The following is a 25372-nucleotide window of genomic DNA, read 5'->3' as shown; positions in this document are numbered from 1 at the left end:
AAACGCTCGGTAGTTTTAGCGTTAATATATACATTATAAACAATTTTCAAGTTAACAAATTCAGAACCAAACTATTGTTACACCATGTTAGTAGAGTTTGAGGTATTCTCACTCTAGCACGAATAAATTCTCCAGAAAAAAACATGAACACATTCCGTGGCAAAAAATAGATTTCTCTTTCCTAGAATATACTGAAGAACATTTACATTTTGTATATTCTACATATTTCACATTGTATGCTGAGTAAATTTACTGAAGTGCATTAATATTCCCTGAAAACGTTGATACAATATTTTTCGTGCGAGTTTACGAGAGGTACATAACTGAAAATTAAATTCGGCACAATAAAGATAAGATATTTGTACAGAATGCAGGTTATCTTACAAAAGTATTCTGAGGGATACGATAATTCCACGATAAAATAATATGTGCACGAGTTGATCCAATTCGGACGATTAATGTGAACACCGGGAGTCCTATTATACTTTGCTATTCCCATCCCGCATGCTCAGCCGTGGCTCCCGTTTGCATGGCTTCATTGACCTATCCCAACTCTGGCACCTGTGCCATGGTCAGTTGTGGAAGTTGAGTCAGCGCTTTTTCACTACTACTCGCGTTATGTATATTTCCATAAACGAACCTAGGTCACGTGCCTTTGAAAATTTTGTTCTTTCTATTTAGTAATTTCGAGTTACTGGCATGAACGCTTGATACATTGTTGACCGGTCATGAATTAACTTGTGTTTGTACTTGCATTAACTATTTCAATTATCGAAACGCAATGTAGAATATTACAAAGGAAAATATTCGAAGTTATATAAAAAATAAATATAAAGTACCATTCCAATTCATTATGTAGAAACAAAGTATGTTGAAGTTTACTTAGAATGTTTCACTTTTATATTTAATTGTGGAATAATAAACGGTGACATGGGATAACGGTCAGTAATGTGTTATCGCGTTAAGACTTAAGGCTTTGAACGCAAATATTGTCATATTAACAATTTGACTGCCACGTCACCCAAATTCGGATGACTCCATTATTTCCATAGTGTATGTAACGAACAAACCGAATTCTATTGGATGTATGAGATATGAGAAAGATAGTAGAGCAATCGTTATACAAGATCTTGATTTTTTTAGAAATGTTGAGGAAAATTGTTTTGACTACATAAGAGTTTTGATGAGTGTTTACTGGCAGTCAAAGTATTAAAGGCATCAGGTTTCCATATTTAGAATAAAACATTGTAAACGGGTAATTTGAATATTTAATAACTGAACGATCAGCACATAGTCTTCCTTTCTATTATTTAAGATTTTAATGTATAATATAGCTTTCTATGAAAGTGATTTTTGATACTTTACAAAATTTTCGTGCACAAAGGTTTAACATTTTTCCAAAAAGTGCCAGCGTTGTTCTCAGCGATTCTTTAATTTTGATAACGATAAATGTAATCATCAATGTAATTTTTTATATTTTCTGTTGTTTTCTCTTTATTTGTACCTTAGATTATACATTACGAAGTAACGTTTTCTCATTTTTATTCAATTTTTGAATTTATACAATTATTTATACAAAGCGTGTGAATTTTTTTTGGAGTCTTAGTTGCTCCGCGGGACTCTCGCTACGGTGATATGGAGCGCCCTTGAGATATTTGATCACCTCATCTGGAGTGAAAGGAACCTGATAGGAATATGATATAGGATGGGGAAAGTTACACTATCTTACAATCAGAGTCAGTCTTTCTAATAAGCAAAAGGCTGCACCAAAGATGTGTCGATACCACAAATATCAACGTAAATATTTTTTATTATTGTATTATGATTTTGCATTTTAGTTTTGCTTATAAAGTGTTTTTCAATGTTGATTATCTATCGATGTATCTCTCTAGCAAGATGATGGTTTGTTTTCATTTTCTTGGACCCTATAGTTTTCATTATTTATTCAAATATGTATGTAATTTATGGCATTTTCTACATTTTTATTTGTGTTTCCTTGCATAATTGTCAACTTTTTTGTATTTTGCCATAAATATTATGTCAGTAGCTATATTAAAGGAAAGAGAGTTTATTTTTCCAAAATAATTCTTTGCAAAGTATTGTGTGCTTAATTTTTGCAAATAACACAACCACTAAAAGACAAAAATGTTTACTATACCTTGTAAACGTTTTAGCACATTCATATGAATAGTAAAATTTTTATAGACATTTCCCGTACGCATTTCTCAGTAAATTTGCATGGCAAGTTTCGAAAGAATTTAAGCAATTACAAATGGCACTCAAAGGGTTATTAACGATACTCATTTTGTTACGGCATAACAACTGTTCCATCGCGGAATAGGAAGGTCGCATCACGACTTCGTACGGGCCTAGTTTATGACACGGGCGAGGACGTTAGAGCGCTGGTGACCGTAAGCCGGAGACTAGCCTGCGACCTGTCATAGAGCACTCGCACATGGGCCCAAAATACCGTGACTTCCCGCCATTGCCGGATTGCTTTTTTTTAAAAGCTCGGCGGCTTCTTGCACTTAGTTCCGCAGCTTCCGGGAGAATCGGGCGAATTTCATTATCTTGGAGGTGCAACAGCGTCAACAAAACAGTACCGAACGCAAAGAGATAGAATACAAATCGCTAAGACATTCGGTTAGACTCGAGTAAAATCATCAGTCGCTTGACCGATAACGACATTCATCAACACATAACTGTTTTTATTATAAAAATAAATTAAGAATAATAATCACACTCGAATATTTTCAACATCCAACCTTCGTATATTGAATATCCACTGGCCGTTAATTCAGCGAGTGGAGCGTGGCATACAGTGAAATCTTCTTTTAACAATCAAGCAAATTTTGGCTTACGCCAAAATACGTTTAATAAAAATGCAATGATTTTAAGGCATGTCTATAATTTTTTATTCCCGGGACTGGAGAAAAATAGGCAGGAAACCACCCGTCCGTTAAGTGTTAAGCGCTATGTCAGACAATGTTGATCGACGCTTTAGAACTGTTTGAAAACAATTATAATATGCAACATAACTGATGTTGAAAAAAAATGTTTAATAACGTAAGTAAGTTGGTAATGGTGTACAGTAAGAATTATGACTCCAAGTAACTAATAATTGTTCCTACTTATCTTTGCTAAAAAAAGATACATATTACGTAATACATAACAATATTTAAATTTCTATAATTATTTCATATAATTAATTATCTATACAATATAATTTTTGTAATATTCAATTATTACAAAAGTTTTGTCATAAATGATATGAAAGAGATATGAACGTTGAAATGTATAGCAGCAATTTAATCAATCACAGGCTGAAATGATAATAATATAATAAATTAATCAGGAGAGATTCTACAAAGAGTCTACAAAGAAAAATTAATATCTAATAATAATAAAATTTGTTTTACTTGTATGTTCCTACTTGTTATGTTATTAATTTGTACTTGTATATCTGTACATATTTATTTAAATCAATCAATCACAAAAAAACAACCATACCTTTGAGAATCTCATTAACATTAACTGATAAATAAATAATGTTCATAAAATGTCGACTGCATCTGCGTTTCGTCTATTCTTCAGGAAATTGTAAGACTTGACATGATACAATTTGTGAAATTGTCATTTTAATTTATTCCTACGTTCCAGTGTCCTTTTAACACCAAGGTTTCCCATTTTCATTACTAGGTACCCTGCGTTTGATAGTCTAGAGTAGCTCTGTACCACCAATACTCCACCTTTTGTCCTGAGGACCCCTTGACCCAAAAGACGCCTCTTCCTCGTTGTGAAGTTATTCGGTCCCCAGAGTCCCGGTAGCCTTCCAACACCAAGACATCGTTTTTGAATTACTTTTTATAAGGATTCGTGTTAATTTGTAAAATTGAACCTTATTTAAACCATACTACGATCCTAATTTATCTATATATCGGAAGCATTATTGAAAAAGTAGAAACACGTGGGCTATTAATAATTTTCTAGTAATATTTTCAAATTCAGAAGTATGGACGAAGTGGGAAAGTTTTTAACTCGAGAAAGACTAAACACATGGTGTGATATTAAGAAAATGGGAATCTGGTCAAAGAAAATACGAAGAATGCTGCAGAGTATAATATAATATTATATACGATATATCTATTAATATCTACTAATATGTACTAATGTACTATCATATAGGGCACATCTACTAATATAATATTATATAGGATATATCTATTAATATCTACTAGTATGTACTAATTTAATATCACATAGGGTATATCTACAAATATTTACTAATAAACTACAATTTTTTACTTCTGTATCTCCTATAAAACGTTTCATATTCGAACATCCAATATTTAAATTCCCTATCGTATAAAAAGCTGCTTTATTGTGTTGATGTTCTGTAATTTATAATTCTGATTATAAAAGATTAATATGAAACTTTATACAACTACGACCGTCGAAAATTTGTAATTTAACGGCCAAAAATATTGAAACATGTTATCAGTTTTCACGATGTCTAAAAAGTTTCGTATTCGGCTACATATCACTCGAATAGCCTAATATGCGAACGTCTGCTTTATGTCACTGATATTTTGCTATCTATGATTCTGAACATAAAAATTGAATACGAAATGCCGCGTAGAATATCAAAACATGTAAGTAATTCAGTAGTGACAAATATTATATTTAAATGAATTTTAACTTCAAAATTAATTATTCTGTTATTTGAAAATATCATCATCTAAACACTTTTTTCTAGCTATTTTAGCTATTCTTATTTTATAAGAATTAACATCACTGTTATATCTTTATATAAGATATAGTATAAGTTTATAATTTAAGAGTTTACACCCGATTAAGCGTAAATGCTTTATTTCCTCAATTTCTTTTTCAAAAATCATCTTATCACTCGCCACTTCCATAATTAAACGGTTTCTATGATTATATTCCATTGAGTTAGTTTCTTCGATTAATATGAAGGCACATAGGTACTAACGCAGAACCGTGATAGCATTGTAGCATCAGAAGATCGCCATCTACCTCACAGTCTTAACCGAAAGCACGCGTTGCATTAATGCGCGCGAGAGCCAGTCAAGCGCATGCATCCACTATTGTGGTCATCCGAAGATGGATGCGGCAATCCATTGCATCTCGAACGATGGGATTTGCACAGACCAACACGGTTAATATGCGCACCCTTTTTCTCACATGATTCATCGCCGCTCTTCGTAGCAACTGTAGCAATTCTAGAATATAAACAATGGAACTCATGCATTTACTTACAATTTGATGTAAATTGTATTTTTGTTTTTAAACTGTATGTATTTAAACGTTGTGTCTGAGTTGCTTTGACAGAGGCATAAATCTTATTATTTGTTTTTCTACCTGACAGATTTTCTTTTACATGGATAATATACTCTACAGTTTTTAGGATATCTTACATTTTTTAGTTTTTCGCTGTACTATTATTGTTATTATTATTATTGTAAAGAGTTCTCTTCTTATGAAAGGTTCTTTTCGCACTAACTTTGTCCAAACTTTCTACTAAGTAACAATCACAGATACACAATTGTGAGTGTTGGATATGGATAATACAAATATTCATTGATTTTTAGCAAATAAAAAGATATACAAGTCTCCAATATAAAAAGAACTCAAACTATACGACAAAAAACATCAACGATTAATACAGCACTCTAGAACTGTTTCAGTAATACGCAAAATCCAATAAAAACATATATATGTGTATATTCATTCAATTCTGTATAAAAGATTTCAAAAGGTATCTTATAAATTCGATTATACGTATATTTTGTGGAGTAAAATGTAATTAATCCCTTGTCCTATAATTTCTTTCATAACTATGTTAACTGGAATTATTTTACCATTCATAATTCACTAGAAACAAAAAGAATTCTATGTTTATCCTATATCTACATTTACTCTAGTAACTAAGAATTGCTAATAGTTATAATTATATTACATAGTTTCAATTCAATATTAAAAAGAATTTAATGACAATTACGTTTGCTGAACTCTGTTCGAAACTCTGATCACGTGTTGGGCACAATATTATAAGACAAGGGATTAATCTTATACACCTATCTACAGGTATCGGTTTCCGTGTCTCCTCTAGATACTAAGCTGCATCGCTGTCTCATATTTTTCGATTTTCGCAGCCACGTGTATTTTTCCTCATCGATCTGCAGCGTTTCGCAGGGATTAAGGTCACGAGATTGCGCCGTCCGTTTTTAAGACACTTATATTTCATGCCGGTAAAAATGTTATAACAACATATGCAACCGAGCATCGTATTATTTACTTGACAGATCCAATCTTTTGCTATAGACTCTTCTGTAAATGGCAGTAATACCTCTTGCGCTATGTTTAAATGGCATATCGATCTCTCATTCCCTGTATGCAGTGAATTGGACCAATGCCATTTGTGAACATTGCACTCCAAACAAATACGATCCGCCATCCTCTTTTTATCCTTTTTAGTATTATTTCGTTAGCATTCTACTCCAAAAAAATTCTTGACGCACGTTTTGTCATTTGGTTCTAGTATATTGAACAGACTTACTTTTGTGGAGATCGCTTCAGGTTACGCTGGAATCCAGTTTAAATAACTTTTTGTGAAAGCAACTTTAGCTCGACAATTTTCAAAATAAGTGCCTCCATTTTTTTAATATTATTTCAATATTATTCTAATATTGTTGTGATATTATTCTACAATTAACAGAACAATTAATATCCACCTATATAACACCTCATGTATACGAAATGAATTTATAAAGTAAATATGTGATTCATTTTGTTGATACATTATACGACAACATTTGAACAGTAACGGTTTTGAAATTTCCTGTAAGAAACTGTAAAAATATTAACAGTCCCATGAATTATTATTCTTAATTATTTTCATTGTGTTACATCAAATACTTATGTAAATTGTATTTAATTGCTGAAAACAATTTGTCGCTCGAATGGAACTGTTCAAAAATAATATTATTCACTGGTAAACTCACGGAAAATTTAAAATCACTTATTTCTTAAGCTTAATGCGTAATTAATACTTTCCGAGGTGTGCACACCGAACAACGAAACTTTTAGAAAGTTTCGCGGAGTTGTCCGCGCGAAATTCAAAGTTGAAGTTTCATATTTTCATAATAACACGGTGTGCACGGAAACACGCCGAACATAAAAATATGATTACAAGCAAGCGTAGGCACACTCCGCATTCGTTATACCCGGATATGCTTAATTCAAACTTTAATGAAAGTTATTCCATCGATGGTTCCTTGAACTTCGGGCACATCGCTCGCGAACGTGGCTGCGAACTTCTAATACTCTTCCTTATAATCATTCGCAGCGGGGCCCAATCGTTTTCCCATAAAGTTTTCCAACGCGTACTATCGAAGGAATAGGACACCTGAGACTGGAAGCCTTACAATAACTGCGGAGAACAATTTATCTAGAAATCGAGCGGCCGCGCCTCTTAAATGAAATTATAAGAACCTAAAATGAAATTATAAGAGAACATTTTTTACTTTGAAAGCTGAAATAGAAATATTAATTGGATATCTTGCTTAGTAACGTATCAGTGACAATTTGATTTTTTGACGACAAAAACATTTGATCGAACGAACTCTGATTGTTTTGTTTCTTGATTAGAAAGATGTAGTACAAAACTTGGAAGAGTTACGAATTCAAATACTTTTTAAATTAAATAAAAAATTTGTAGAATTTGTAAATACACTAATAATAAATTATTAGTTTGTATAATGTCCATTGAAATGAACGAAGCTGATGTCAAAAAGGTGATTGTTCCATTATCTAAATCGCAATTGCATAAAAATTCTTATATTTGTAATAATTGTATGAAATGAGCTTGTATGACAGATTTATTTTATAGTATCTGTATACATACTAATAAACGAAATAGGAATGTATAATTAGTTACTGATTTCAAGCAGCAATACTTCTTTCTATGTAATATAAACTTAACAAATATTATTAAAAATTGCATATCTAAAGTCACAAAATTAGAGAATATTCCAATCTAACTTTACATTTTTCATTTAATTTAATTCAGTTAAAGAAAAAATTATGATTATTATTCAGTTGTTGAATATAAAAATTATATTTATTTCATCTGATCGCATAGTTAAGTATATAATTTTAACTTCGATTTATTGTCTTTATCTTTAGAATGATTTATCATAAATGTACACAACAATTTTCTACGAATTTTCCTTATTTCAATTTCATTCTATATTTATTGATTATCAGTGAAAGTTTTATAACATCAATCGAGCTTCCTGTATTCTGTTTTTCTTTATAAGATCTCCGTCAGAAATATATCCTCTTACTAAGAATGACTCGAGCTCTTCTAGGAAATTTATTCATGCGCAAGATTAAGCACAATAAGGAAGTTAAAGATACCCGCAACGAATCTTCTATATATTTAGATACCTACTTTCTTCTTCCTTCTTGAAGATGACTAGCCTTTGACAAGTCCCGCGTACAGGTGGATGTGAAAAAGGGCTCAGTCGATGAAGATTGAAATTCCAAAGATTGTATTACACGCTCGCTGAACGCTATTACTTTCACAGACGTAAAAGAAACGATATTGCATTAAACACTGGATTGGCCAAAAAGTATGGTATATTATTTTCTTTTCACATAAAATTGAAATTTAACTTATTAAACATATAAATATTCTTGCTGCTAATATTTCGATGCATAATTCAATGTAACGTTACAGGTACAAATATTTGTTTAATCGAACATATTTTGAAAATGTTTGGCAGTAAAGTATATTTTCGGTTTACGATATTGTTTTATTTCTACGTATGGAAAAACATAGTTTAAACAGTAAAGCGATTTGTGATTTTTATGATAGTAATATAAGTAATGAACAAATGCTTTAAAAAATGATTTAATAACTTTCGTGACAGAGATTGTAATCTAATCAATGAAAAGTGTTTATTAAATTAAATTTTATTAAACTATATGTTGTCCAATTCGTTCAACTTTCCGTTGTCTATCAGAGTATTTATTTGTAGCGTAAGTAAATGATCAAAATATAAATATCACATTTAACCCTTTCTATGTTGGTACAGCAAAGGTACAGCAAACGTGAATAAAAATTGAAATATCGAACATCCACATCCTAAAAAATGTATTTATTTCCTATTTTTACGTAAAACTTTTCATGCGATCAGAAGCTTAGCATGTACAGCTATAGTTGTTATCGACTATAACAACCAACATAAATATATTTGCGCATGTAATATAGAATTAAAGTACAAGTGATAGATATAATTATCAGTAATCTATGAAGGGTTAAAAAACATACAATTTCCTCATTGAACATAATAATAAAGAAAAAATTCTGTTGCCTATTATTGTAATCTTCATCACTAACCTATAAAGGGTTAAACATTGTAAAATTTTTTATTAAACCCAATAAAATTAACGAAACAATTCTGTTGTCTATTGAAAAGTCTATTCTAATCAGTAAAAACTGTGTACCGATGCAAACATTCAATTGGACAGCGTCGGTTCGGTAATAAAACTTGGAGTACCCTTGTAAACAAGAGTATACTGTTAGTGAAGATTTGAGTATTATATGCTATAAACTTTCGAGTACCTATACTATACTAGGATTCGCTCGTAGTACAACATATAGGAGAGCAAACAATCGATGGCACCGATAATCTCTTACCTCCATTTATTTCTAACGACGAGGTAAGTAGTAAGAACAATTCGCCAAATTGCTTCTCCCTCAAATGATCGTTGCTATCAATTTTGTAAGCGAAAAATTGCTGCAATTCTATGGTGCACCAAAGTGTATATGAAATAGAAATATTTCAATCATATTCGGATCTTTGAATGTTTACTTTTTAAAATATCTCTGAAACTAACAGGTATAGGAAAAAAGCTGTTTTCTTTGTTCCTTTCAAAGTAAACTTAATAGTATGAACAATGATTTTTAAAATCTATTTGTTTGAACAGTATATTAAAAATGCTGATGTTTATAGTAAATATGATTACAATTATAATTTTATAGAAATTAGAATAGAAGGCACGACAAGTAGAAATGAAAACTATGTATGCATACTTAGCCCTCGATTTACATGCCATTCGAATTGCACGATTTCAGTTTAACATAGTTGAAGAGCAGCGGAAGGACTTCTATTTATTCGCCACTTGCATTTCACATTAACACGGACAAGTTATACAAATGCAAAAGTTACATTAATTTTTTTCAATATCACAACCACCGAGTGGGTATTAAAAGAACAGACTTTTCTAAAAATATTAGTAGTAAAAATGAAGCTAAAAACAAAAAACAGATGGAAAGAAAAAAAATTGAAAACAAATGTAAGTATTTATATGGTACGTATATAAAAGAAATTCTCATAAGATAAAAAGAGTGATATTATATGGATTTGTTAAATTTATTACACTTGTATTTATTTTCAATGCGAATTGTGAACTCCAATTGCACGATTTCAATTTACACGGTATTATCGAGTAGCCAATATACCGTGTGAATTGAAGGTTAAGTGTATATGCTTGAATTTGACATTCAAGACACATAAATTTGTATTTTTCATTTTACTGTCTAGCATCAATAATAATTTTATTGGAAAGCAAATTTGATTGAATTAAGAGATAATACAGGAGACGATAAAGAATAGCGATTAGATAGCGTTCGAAACGATTCAACTGTTTGAGCTCAATTGAATTTCTAATAACTTTAGGCAGAACCTGATTACATATGTTCGATCATGTTCGAACATCAAACCTCTTGAGTTCTATATTGCTTTATTTGATTCAACCACGTTCGAACATGAAGCCGCTTGAACAACCTCCTACTTGCTTCGGGTCGAGCAGGCTCAAGTTCTAATCTGATCGAACTTATCGTTGACTTCAAACCTCAAGTGCTCGAAGACGAGTCACTATTTGGTAGTACGGAGATAGATCGTAATATTGGATCATCCCATAAATAATGCAATTTTAAATAATTAAGATAAACAAAACTTTTTCAAAACATATATTTTCCCTCGTTACATATATTAGGTTGGTGTGTATGAAATGTCGGATTTTTAAGTGAAAATAAAAAACTGCATATCTTTTTTCAAAAGCTGTTTATTTAATTAAAATAAGCTCCATTTAATTCAATATACTTTTCCCAACGAGATTTTAATGCATAAATGCCTGTCTTAAAGAAATTCTAATCTTTAAAATCAATAAACTCTGGTATAGAATTTTTCAGGCTGTCTTTATTTTCATACTGTTTAGCCCGTTAAAACTGTTCTAAATGTTTTAAGAAATGAAAGTCAGTTGGCGAAAGATCCGGTGAATAAGCTGGGTGCTCTAAAATTTCATATTTTAATTCATTTAATTTCGCAATTGTTTTGTACGAGAAGTATTGGGTCATGCCGATTAACAAGTGTTGGGCGTATAATTTTCAATTTTTCATGCATTTCATCAATGTACTGGCAGTACTTTTCGGTTGTAATTGTCTCCCCAGTTCGAATAAATGAGTAGTAAATTACTCCAGTTATATTCAACAAAACTGTTATTAAAATTTTCCATGGATGAAGTGATGGCTTTGGAGTATGAGCACAAGCCTCATCTCTATCAAGCCACGAAGCGCACGTTTTCCTATTGTCATAAAGTACCCATTTTTCATCACAAGTAGTAATCCGATCGAAAAATGGCACTCGATGAAATCGGGTTAGTAATGATGAGCATACGATTCAGCTTATTTCACTCGGTTAGTTCGTGCGGTACCCACTTATCTATTTTTTCACCTTGCCAATTTCAGAAAGGTGTCGCAATATTGTTGTATGGTCAACTTTTATTCTGGTAACAAGTTCCCTTGTAGATACAGTTGGATTCGTTTCTACCAATGCTTTCAGAACATCATTTTTCACAGACGTTTTGGGTCTTACACGAGGTTCATTTTATAGGAAAAATCACCAGACCGAAAATTTTCAAACCAACGCTGCACTTTTCGATCGTTAACAGTATTCTCCCCAAACACCTGGTTTATATTGCGTGTAGCTTTTGCAACATTATTACTAAGTTTATACTTATATAAAAAAATTACACGAATATCGGTTGAATTCATATCGGTACAAAATTCAAAACAAATAACAAAAGGGAACACTTTTGAGAAAATTTTCTTTGTTGAAATGTGACTCTTGCAATGGACAAAACGACTATAAACGTGGTTATGCCAAAAACAAAAGCATAATGAAAACAGGGAGACAAACGTTAATATGTAAAGAAAAACTGACATTTATATACATTATAACTAGTTCTAAAAAAATGTTCTTTATCTTAATTTTTTAAAATAGAAGAAATACAAATAAACTACATTAATTGTAGGATGACACGATATTTTGCTTTCGGTTAAATTCCAAATGAATTTGAATTCATACTCTTATGAAATAATATTAAAGTGGACATTTATTTTTTATTTTTAAACTTATTTTAAGTTACATCATTATATTTCTTTCTATGGTTAAGACCAACCTCAATAATACACACTCTCTTAGCATGATATGAAGCAATTAGTTCAAATTAATAAACAACGGTTAGAATACGGTCTTTCTTAATCAAAAATGTATATTCAATATTATATCTTTCTTCGAAAAAGTACTTCAAAATATTTTTTCATGAACTACGAAGTAACTAAAATCTTTACAAATAGATAAAATAATTATATAAAACTTACATCATTTCACGAGTATTTGCAAAAATTACCATGCAAAAAATTAAAATTTTTCAAAGTCTTTCTTTTCTATGTTTCAAATTCTTTAAAGTGTTCACATTATTCTTTTCTCAAATCACAAAACAAAAACTCCAAAGAATTCTATACATATTAAACAGCACGGAGACAATATCACAGAAAAAAGGATCACAGAGATTTCAGCCTAACGAAAGCAATTTTCCGGTTGCAGTCCGATCGGTTCAGGTACGCTGGTAGCGTCTCCTTGTAATAAAAGTGGGTACGATCGTTCAATCCCCGAAAACGCGGAACGTCTTCCAGCAGTTTCGGCTGGCAGCGACTGGTAACCACTTGCCGCGAGACGGCGGGAACGAAATTTATCTGAGGAGGAAACGCCGAAGGATCGTTCGTTACGCCTCGTTTCCATGGCGCGACGAAATCTCTGCCTTTGGAAAAAAGAACTCGAGATTTTCGAGGCAGACAGGATAGAGGAGAAAATCTAAATATCGGCTAGTAGTCTAATTTCAGGAATTACTACCGAACTTATTGAAAATTTTTTAACCAGTTAACTGTAGAATTTAGTTTCAAAAATTTCTCATTGTACGCGCAATAACGGCGAACAATGAAGTATATACTCGTCATGTATAGTACAAATGGTACCTATAACATATTCTGACGAAAAACTAAAGCGAAACGAAGAAGAATTACGTGTGTATCTGAAAACATAACTAATTCGTCGCTGAAAAGATTATTATTCGTATCATTTCGAGTTTTAAGATCGCGCCAGGCGCTCGAACTGAATCTCTTATTACAAATTTGGAGAGATCGCCTTTTAGCACGACAAAATGAAAAAATGAAGTGTGTACTCGCGAAATGCAAGATGAATGCACCTAGGGTATATTTTAAGGAATAACCAAAACAAGACAAAGGAGAATTACATGTTTCTCTGAAAAAGTAAATAATTCATCGTTGAAAGAATTAGTAGCATTTCGAGCGTTAAAATAACGTGTATACTCGTGACACGCAGTTAATTGGTTAAGTTACCTTTTACACTTCCAATGCTGTTATCGTGATGAAAGTGGCGTAAAAACTATGATGGCCCTAATCTTATGATCAGGGACTGTATACTTCAACCAACCCATGTTTAGATCCTAGCTCACATTCAGATCTACCCTACTATCAAGTTTGTCTCGGCCAGCGAAACGTGAAAACTTTCACCCTCTAAATTCCTCGTCTGTGCAATTCAGCTGCGTAATCTAATGAGCAAACGCCGGGACTCCGGCCCGTCCGGGCCCCGGAAATTGAAGTATACATTATAAAGCGGCGCGTTTTCTATGCAGTTTGCACACCACCTTCGCGAAACCAGGTCGCGCATTCCTCGAAAGTCGCTGCACTTAAATATACAGGACAGCCCACCGCGGACCCCTTTCCGCCTTACATTTCGCTTCTTTAACTGCGGCGTTGTAATTCCATCGGGGATCCGATATTAATCTTAATCACAATACGTTTTTGTTTGATCGTGGAACGTTGCGTTCGCTGGTTGGAATCGTAGACCTGCCTCATGATTTACGATGTTTGCCGGAGTTTAAATGGCTCTCCATACTGTTCCCGCTGAAAACTACTGTTGTGTATATATCGTCCACTATAGCGGATTAAAAAGATTCATATCTGAGCAAATCTTATTTAATGTAGCGGTTTCGCACGGAGTACGCCGCATAAAATAGGTGCGCAATTAACTTCCCTAATGGGAATGATTTAAAAATATTCCTGATGTTATTTAAATCGTACTAAAGATAAAGCGGGAATCTTATTTAGATATGCGATTTTATTGTTTGATTTCGAAGATCGTTGTTGTCTTTGTAATATTTGAATATGTTCTTGATTACCTGGAGAATAAGCTGTTATTTCGAAAAATATGATGAATTAAATAAGACTTATGCTTTAGTTAAATATGAAATTAGCCAGAAAGCTGTGTAATTAGTCATTTTTGATTTGGAAATTATGTAATCGTTGGAAGATATTGTATTGGATACTCACTGAATTCGAAACTGTGTTTATTTGCATGATGATGTTATTTAGAGTGTGTAGTAGAAAAATATGTATGTATACGTAAAAACGTAAATTACTATGGATGAAACTGAAAACGAAAAGGAAGAATTATTTTTCAGGAACTTCAAAACGTTGCAAAATGAGATCTGTATTTTCAAATATGGAACACATATTAGAAGCAATTTTCTCTTTTCACAAAAATGAATTCGAGAATATCGAAATCTACTGTCAGTTATCTACGAATGAAATTTTTTACTGCAACATCTTGAAATGGAAATCATGTGATTTATGACGTTGTGACTTAGAACCTGTTCCCAAAGTAGTGTAACCATCCAAATGGTGATTTAGTATGCAAAAATAAGTAAACGAGAGAATAACAGTTTTTTATTTTAACGCTTCACTTTCGAAAAATATGTACTTAAGAGTCCATCAATGTGGACCATACATATAATGTAGTATTTTTCAACAATTCGAAATTCCATTATAAAATTTATTGCGTTATTTAATAAACTAACGTTGAAAAGCCAACTGTGGAAAAATAATTGAATTGAGAAAGTAACTTCAACCTAAAATTTTGAAGGGTTTCCTTTGACACTTTCGATAAAAATAATGTTAACACTAGGACTATCGTACTCATCAAAATGGCGTGTCATAATTTTCTAATTTTGCAATTATTGGTATTTAAATAGTATTGATTATTCGAAAAGATTCTGAAAATAAATAGATCTACTTAAATACTGTAACAAACGTCTGAAGAAATCGAGGAAAAATGTATTTTGACAATCTTTATAAGATCCCAATAAATGCTCGGTTCTTCTGGTGTTAATGAAACAAATAAAAGGTACAAATATTACTTAAAGAATTTAAGTTGTGAGTACCATTTTAGCGAAAAAGTAACTTAGTTTCTAGAATACCTTCAAATTATAATAACTAATAAATAACTAATAAATAGCTAATAAATAACTAATAAATAACTAATAAATAACTAATAAATAACTAATAAATAAGTAATAAATAACTAATAAATAACTAATAAATAACTAATAAATAACTAATAAATGATTAATAAATAATAACTAATAAATTGTAATAGCACAGCAATCACCGTAACTCTGTGAATCGTCTCACTGACAGCAAACTGTAATACACCGACACCGGTTTTCCCAGTTTTCATGCTACCAGCGAATTTATCATCTCTAATCTGACGCTTTGTGAATCGCTCACGATTGCTGTTAGATCTTTTCATTTATGGGCCACGTTTATACGATAAAGAAAAACGAGGAGGAGGGTGATGAAGGTTTAACGTTTTTACGCACGCTAATACTAACAAATTTCGACAAAGGAATTCTTTGTCTACAGTTCCCATCCTTTTCAGAGTTCCTTCGGTCACCTACCGAAGACAAAAACGCAATTTCCTCCATGCAACGAAAATAAACGTATTTCCACGAATAATTAATCTTCTTTTTAACGAGAATTAATTAGTTTTACCAATTTCGTATCCGAACGAAGTTTCCTGGAGTTTTCGAGCTTCATTATCCTCGGCAGACCACAGAGAATTGATATTCCTCTTTGGTGAAATTACTCCTGGCAGTAGACTGAATATTAATTATATCGAACATTTCTCTCCTCTCGGTTAGCCTTCAGATAGGAGCATTAAAATTCGAAACGCGGGGTGACATGTCTCGAGCAGAACATTCGGAGAACTTTGTTTTTAGTTTCGAAGACACGAAAGAACTTTGGCAGGCAACCTGAAAATTGTTCCATGTCGACAGATATTATTGATTGGTTAAGTAATGGAGATTATGAAAACTTGTTCTCAAAATTCGATTGTGAAATGCTGACATTTACATCACTAAGTCGTATATAAAATGATACCAATGTTCAAGTAAGTTAAATACACATTGTTCAGTACAATAGATGATAGTTTAATAATAATTTATACAATTTTGTGTTTCAATGATTAGTTCAGTAATTTTACCTGAAAATTGGGTGCGACATGCTATATGTATTATAGGTTATGGGAAATAAAGTAGCAGTTTTAATTATGAACAAATAATTTCCTTAATTTCAATAGATTTTCTTTTCTTTAGAACTTTTTATATTGTAATATTTGGAGATTAATACAATTTCTTATTGTCTTTAAAAATTTACTTGTGCCATTGCTTACAGCTTTTTCGCAATTAAGTAGTTTACAAAACTTTATCAGAAAATAATTTCCCATCACTCTGATAAAAACATTGTTATTTATGGCTTATAATCGTGTTTAAATAATAAAAATGATCTTTAGAATTCAGAATGTAATATTTGAAAAACCAGTCAAGATACAAAAGTATTCAGTACATTAAACCTTTTATAATTAAAATAACGTAGCCCGAACCCCTCTTTATTAGGTTAAATAATTTATCTAACACCACACGACAGCATAATAAATTTCCATTAACTTATAAGTAAGACCATGGTCGTTCATTAAATTCCCTGGTCCTTTAATATTCCGTTAATTTGCATACGTCAAAGGATGTATGCAACTGATGTAAAATTGTAAAATTGTTTTACCTCTAATAACTGTCACTCTTAAGGTAATTCACGGACGTTGTTTTATGTTCCAGGAGTGGACGGACTATAATCTCCAGTGGAACGAGTCTGATTATGGTGGAGTGAAGGATCTCCGAATCACTCCGAACAAGCTTTGGAAACCAGATATCCTCATGTACAACAGGTAATTTAATCTCGTTGCATTCGCATAAGGAATTTGATTTCGCGTGATATATGAGGAAACTTAATAAGCGCGGAATAATATAAAATTCGCCGTTAAAATCGCGGATCGGTTCGTTTCGTGTCTAACTAACTACTTCGTTAATCAAACGGTTCATTTACCGAGTCAAAGGATACCGCGTCTACAAGGTGAAAACAAAATTACTAAAAATAATTGATTGTGCAACGTACACTTTGTTTCCGTGCGAGACTAAAAAGAAACTCGTTTACGTGCTCTAAAGTGATTCCGAAGGTGATCCAAATAAAATTGAATCGTGAGTTCCCGAAAAAATTAAATTGCGTCCTGGAAATGTTTCAATGATCGTGTCAACGTTACAACGTTTCCGAAAAAAAAGATAAAGTACTGAAATGTTTTGTTGGTACGCGGTTTAAACATATTATCGGTCACAGAAATTTTCGAATCACGGTGGCAAACGTTATTTACGCAACGTGTATCGCAAATTGTTCGATTTTGTTGCGTTTCGGGCGATCATGGATAAATATTTGTGCAGCCATTACCTGCGCGTAGAGAAATGTGCGCGATGAAACATTTTTTCTGATATAAATTTTGCGATACAGTATACTGCAGATAAAACATTGAAAAGAAATTGGAATAACATATAAACGTAAACTTATTGTGAATTCATAACAAAAGGTAACACTTCAATCATACAGTCCATTTCAAAATTCCTTTATTTAAGGTGTTATTTGAAACAACGAATACGATATTCAAAATTCCAAATGAATTCCATTAACTTTTTCTTAGAAACTGATTAACAATCTTGCTTCGTGCAATCTATAGCTGTTTCATAATGAAATATATAATTTTTTAATTATACAGATATATATCACGAGTACGTTTATTAAAAAAAAAAAACTAAAAATTACAAGTCAAAATCTGAAATGGAAAAAATCATCGATACATAGAAATAATTTCCAATTTTAAATATCTGACATCTAATTTCTAATTAAAAAATATAATTCAAAATTTCTTTTTGTAGGAAGTCTTATCCAAAACGTTACCTCTTAAAAAATAAATACAACGTCAATTGAATCTTCTTAACAATATTGTTCTAAAATTACAAATTTCCCACGCCTACTGTATCCAACATTCATTAGACCACCGATTGGAAATTATGGAATCGTAGAAGCATTAAACGTCAAACTGGAGCACATTCAACGAGTGAGCTGCGTGTATAGTATTTTTATGAGCGCGTCGCTCGATACCAACAGAATCGAGCTAATTCGCGGTACACGCAATACTCGCGCGTAATCCGATGCATCCGAGTTACAAATACACTGGGCTGCACCCACCCCGGACGCTGCAGTGTCGGACTTTAAAGCTCGTATCCGAATTCGGGTCATCAATATTTCACCGGTCAGTCGTTATCCAAATTAGCTCCGGACTGCTGCACCGGAAGTCGCATGGAGAACTATTTGTTCCGTCGCGTCGTGGTATCATGTTACCTCGTTTTTCGCGTAAGATCGCAAATGAACCCGCGACGCATCGGTACGAGTCAAAGAAGACGGTTAATAAAATATAAAAATAAAATGTAATAAATACACGGGATTTTCGTAAAAATATTAAAACGTTAACTAATGTTTCAACGTGTACCGATTAATAATAAAGAGATAAAGAATGAAACAAAATCAAGGGACGAAGACTCGTAGAAGCTCTGAAGAGAAGAATTAAAAATTTTGAGAATGTTTCAGAAACCGACGCCGGCTAAACGTACACACGTTGTACGATGCGTAAATTCAAATTACGTACGTTCTCTTTCTTTTTCACATGAAGTTTTTCTGATTCCGAGATAATAGATTTAAGACGACCAGGGTACGTAGACATTATCCCAGTATTGCTTCGTATTCTTCAATTGCATTTAACACAGCTCTATGCCCACACAATCGCGCTTGCGCGCGCATACACACATGACACACCTTAGACACAAAATATAATCTATATGTATATATATATATTTACATATTATATACGTATATGTAATGAAAGTGTTCGAAAGTGCATGCGTTTTCTTGAATCCAACAACACAGTATTCTATCTAGAACGTATTGTACTCGTATATTTTACTTTTCTTTTCGTTTCTGTATATATTTATACATGATAATAGTTACGTATGTATACATACATATATATCATATCACGTGCATCGTATATGATATATATTTGTATTCCTCCCACAGAAACTTTTCGATCCTGACCGTAGATAACGTTCTTCTACGCGAGTCGTCCAGCATTTGATGAACGATTATCAATGGATAAAATGAATTTGTTTGACAACGTTCCCGTTTCACGGATTAACAGGGAAATTCCACACCGCTGGCCGGCTCGCGCGCGTTCGCTCGCACATTTTCTACATGAATTGTGAAAAAGCAGAAACATTAATTGCATATACATAAGCCATAGCCATCATTTCAGAAGCTGCTAGGGCCACGGCGTTACGTTCGATGCTTTTTGCTTTGGTACATAAGTTCAATAGAGAATTACATGTTCAATGTAAAATAAAGAGAGGGTTGAAAAGTGATATATCGCAGAATTTGGAGTGCACTGTACTCGACAGATAATTGACTGTTTATGTAATAAACATTATCATTGCTCTGTTATCTTAGTATACTCGTATACTTCTAGTATACTTATTTCTATTTCTATTTTCTCTAAAAGATTACTCACAATTTCATTTAAGATTTTTAATAAATTTAATTCTTTTATTGATTATTCAATCACGTGAAACGGTAAGAATGATCCTATAACTGTAAAATAAGAGGATCAGTGACAATTCTCGCTTTCTAAAATTCACGGTATACATTCTATATCTCGTTTGGTTACTTAACAATAAAAATCATTGTCGAATTCAATGATTAATAATACAACTTTATCTTTAACGAAACCTTAATGTCACAAGGAGAAAACTTCGTATTACTCTTTTTAAAGGAACCCTTTGTTAGCTAAAATGTAATCCCTTTTTTACGGACGTTGCACAGCTCACTAATCCGTAAAGTTGTACGTCAACTAAAAGAAGAATTGCATATCTACTTTTGTCACAAGCACATAGTAATCAATATTTAACGTTAAATACGATTGCGTTTCGTGAACGCAAGAATTTCATTGATTTTTACCTAATCTATCACTAATCGTCACATACATCTAAAAACTACCTCATATAATATTAACATTGACATTAGAACAATCCTAATTTCTCGTACGAAATAAAATCCGATCAAATATATCGTCGATATTTCCTAATTCAGTGATATATCTCTCAATGATCTTATTAAATGCATAAAAGTAAAGAAAAAGGATGAACGATCGTTAAGAAAAAAGAAATCCCGAACAATTAACGCCGTGGCTGGCTCCGAGTCGTAAACTAATTAATCACACAGCCTCTAGATAATATAGGTATAGACTTTAATAGGCTCTATACAATATATGCAGTGCGCGCGAGGGAGCAGCTCGTGGAACGTCTTCGCTACTTACCCCACGTTCCGCTCCTCTCCGCGAAATTAATATGTCCGCCGCTCCACTGCTAACCGATCTCCCCATCGCCGCTAGAATCAGCCGTCATGTTAAGTACAGTCGCCATTCCGGCAAATTATTACGGATTCTCAGTGATGCCGCGTCACATATTGCGCGTACGTCGCGCAGCCACCGTGAGTTCGGATCCGACCGTTGAATAATGGATCACCGAGCGGACCGCGCTTTCAGCCGCTGCTATCTGCCGGATTTGACGGTTCCTTTCGCGAGCCGAGCAACTCGGAAATTCCTTTATCCTATGCGTCCCCTAATTACTCTCTTCTTCTCTCATTAATTGTCGGGTCAACCCATAAATTGAACATTGTTTCTTTTAATGTTCAAAATTTAGATGAAGGGAGCTTATTTCGGTTTGAAGTATGTTCTTTAGTATCTATAGATTCATTATCTATAAACATAACTGCAGATTATAATTAGATCGAAAGTTTTGTTTGTCTTCATTTTTAGATATAAAAGAGATGCAGGAAAATCGCATTATTTAGGAGTATTCAATACTTTGCAATTTTAACCTCTTGCCGTGTAATGATGAGCGTGGCAAAGATTTCTAGTTCAGTTTAATATGAATTAGTGTTATTCGTCGCATGTAAATTCAAGTTAAAAACTGTTTTTATATTATTATTTATCCTTGGAGCGAGCGTATACTTACAATAAATAATAAATTTCTTCGAGTTTCCGCGAATTCTTATGAATGAAATAAATCTGATGCGCATGATCGCGAACAAAATGGTACAGCAAGGGGTGAAATGAAAAAAGGTTCATGGATAGATTGAAGTTAGAAGTGATAAATGGACTGTGGATTCGTCATATTTATGTACTATCCTATTTGCGTTGCTAAATTTGAAGAATGTGGAATTACAAAGAACTTTACTTTCTTTAGAAATAAATTTCGTATTTGAAAAATTAACTGTGTTACGTTTGATTCGATTTTCAATTTTACCTTTCTGAAAATTCTAGTAAAATATAAATCTATACACATTAGAAGTTCAATAATAACTAACTTACAAAATATAGGAGAGAATATCGTTGAATTTCAAATTTTAAGAATCTGGGACTACATAAATCGTTCTTTTCTGCAATGCTTTCACACATGAAAAATAACAAACTTTCTTAACACTAGATTTACGTACATTTATTGTACAGTTTATTCTGTTATTCTTAGCAAGATGTTTCTTCAATTAGATCTAGGAAATTAGATGTTTAAAAATGTATTATTAGGAAATATATTTGCAAATCGACCGAAGCATTTACCAAATAATGTTTATAAAGTTCAATATGACTCAAATTGGCTCATTTCGTAAATCTAGTGGTAAATTCTATTAAACATTCAATTTTATTCTTCTAAATGCTAGAAGTATATAAAAATTTGAGTTTAGAAATAAGCAATTCACAAACAGGGTGCGAGAATATTTTTGAGTTTCACAGTGAAAGGGAATAAATTATAACCAAACGTGAACTAAAGTCGAATTTTTCAGCGAACGACTGTACGACGAGTATTCGACGGGTTACACTGAAATCATTGACACAGATTTCGTCGACGCTGTTTCATTCGACAAGAATTCATCGAAACCAGGTTTGCCCGATGCCAGTATCAATCGACGACGATATTGATCAACACTAACTTCCAGAGACATACACGTACACACTGTATGCTCACTAGCTTATACACGTTACCAACGATGCGCAACATTTCGATGTATAAGAATACTTTTATCATCGGAGGATAAATGTATATCCAGTAAAAAAAGTTGTCGGTTAATGGTGCAATCATTGACAATGGCATCAAATTTCGTTTCAGTGAATTCTTATTGAAAGAAATGGTGTCAGTGATTTTAATTAAATCAATGTAAGGATTAAAATTCAGTTAAATAGAACCACTTGAAGAATCCTGAAGGTGATTGAGATGGATATGGTTAATTGAAGATTTAAGGTATTATTACTAATTACCTTGGGATCTTATTACTGAAATTCTCACAATTGTGGAATTAGCTAGTATCTTTTATGACTAAATAGGAAATTCTTCGCTCGTGTTTGAATAAATTAAGTCAAACACCATTACCTGAGTTTTTGTTGTGTGATCTCATTGGCAGTGTTACAGAGTACAAGTGATTTTTCATTGTGTCTAAAGAGGAATTAGGAGGAATCATCATTATTTTATTTTGATTGTAGAATACTTGATTCTTCGTTATTATTATCAAGTAATGATTCTTTAGTTAAACTCAATTACCCGAATGAAACGTTATTTTTGAGTCAATCTATTTCGGTCTGAAAGTAACAGGGGGTAAGAGTTAAATGACATAATCTTTGATTTAATGTTCATTCAGGGTTTGATGAGGACTTCGAAGAATGAAGGAAGCTGATTGACCTTAATTTGAGAAGTGTCTTCTGGGTCGCTGTACGTCTTTCGATATTGATTTAAGCAAAATTATGCCCATGTGCCAATACATTTGCTCACGGTGTTAGTTTGCTGATCTGGAAACTTCGAATTTAGTTATTACAGTTTACATTAAAAACTTATGTGAATTAACCGACGATTTTCGATATTTCAATTTGTATCAGTTTCTATGATAGAAAGAATCCATATAAAATAATTATATTTTTAACTAGTCTTTCGAATTCATACAAAACTCTAGTAAGTATGGAGGAAAGTAGTGATATTCACTGTAAAATTTCGAAATGTCAGAACTCATAGTAATCCTATGCCAAAAAATGAAATTTGCTACAACTTCCGTCCCAAAAGGTTTCCTTGCGATGAAAAATATTCTCCAAAAACGTGACAAGGTAAAAGGTATTCCAAGTGATAGAGTCGACTGGGACATTTTATATACAGTGTGTCTTCCAACAGATGATACATGAAAAAAGAGATGAAGCCACATGACAAAATAAACGGAAAATAGTGACATTGGCATTTTTCCATACACAGTCTTATCTCTAAAAAATTAGTGTAAAGAAGTCACTAAAATTCTATTTCTGGCAATTATTTCTTCTCTTATTTTTATTATTGCCAACAATTTTTGTATTTTATTAAGTAATAATGTCACAATATCATTAATAGTATAAATTACGTTGTACGAGTGTTCATCGCTACAAAATATTAACCATATTAATTTTATTTGTCCTGAGTTACGTCTTCGCGAGTATTTCGACTCATCATTTAACCACGTAATACAACTCTACGTTTTCAATTAAAGTATAGCAATGTACTGTGGACGTTTAACATTGCTACATGTATAATAATTATAGATACTGTTCTGTCTTAATTTGCCTAAACAATTAAAATAGACGAAGTGAACTCCAACAAAACTTTCATTTGTAGTCATTCTTTATTTTTTTCATATAATTTCATTGTTCAGATTGTATCATCAGTTCGAAGAAATCGTGAGATTATTATATTTGTTATAACCCGTTAGACGTCAAAAGTTGAAAATTATAAATTACATAAACTATCTCATTGACTGTGTTAAATATTGAGTAACAAATGTACAATATTTTGTTGTGATGTCATTCCATTATGCGAATTTTATACAAAAAGACGTTGACATAAGCCATGACGCATTATATCACTGAAATTGATCGTAAAACAAATAAAATAATGATTATAATTATATTTAATAAACACATATTATATTTATTGAAATTCCCTGACAGGAACTCCATAGTAGACCAAAACAAGATCGCACAGTTTTCTCAACGGCATAAATTTCTTACTGACGATTAGTCAACGCCATTGTTAAGGCTGAGTAATTACCAGCTCCGTCAGGGAAACTTCGTCCAGAATTCCGCAAACCTAATTCCCAAGGGCCGAGCTCGAATTTTACGTCAAATTGAATCTAACGTAACTGTTAATGGCGTACTTGGAAGACATCGGCAACCCCATTCAGCCATCCTACGCCAGTTTATCTCGAAATCACTTGATTCTCGTAATCGCGTTGATCCGTTGAATTCCGGGAAACTCCCTCGAACCTTGATAACTCGCAGGAAGTCCGGAAAACCGTGCCGCCACGCTGGATAACTGCAAAAACGGCTGGCGCAGGCGCGCCCTGGCCCGGCCCAGGAAGCTACCCGGGTAATGGCAGAATCGGACGGGCACGAAAGGGGTAGGGGCGACGCCTTGAATCCTCTTTTCAACGGCAACTAACAACTGACCAAGTTGGTCAACCAGGAGCTAACGAGACCCCGCGAATTCCACGCGATCGGGTATCCTGGCAAAGGAATTAATTGAATCTCCCGCGGATACTTTGTCACCGAGTGTTAGCACGAGACAAACGGACAAACAGATCAGC

The 25372-nt window shown here is 32.8% G+C and overlaps 1 protein-coding gene across 4 annotated transcripts in view; it reads left to right on the top strand.

Annotated features, from left to right (window-relative positions):
* nAChRalpha6 (nicotinic acetylcholine receptor alpha6) overlaps positions 1-25372 on the top strand; it is a 566449-nt gene that overhangs the window by 265643 nt on the left and 275434 nt on the right. For all 4 annotated transcript variants that reach the window (XM_076373166.1, XM_076373172.1, XM_076373171.1 and 1 more), the window contains exon 5: positions 17404-17513. In XM_076373166.1, the coding sequence (XP_076229281.1) occupies positions 17404-17513 (110 nt within the window). The remainder of the gene's footprint in view (positions 1-17403; positions 17514-25372) is intronic.

The sequence above is a fragment of the Nomia melanderi genome, chromosome 1, assembly GCF_051020985.1.
Source record: "Nomia melanderi isolate GNS246 chromosome 1, iyNomMela1, whole genome shotgun sequence".
Lineage (NCBI taxonomy): Eukaryota > Metazoa > Arthropoda > Insecta > Hymenoptera > Halictidae > Nomia > Nomia melanderi.
Note: the sequence above shows the minus strand (reverse complement) of the source record. Positions and strands in the feature narration are given on the sequence as shown.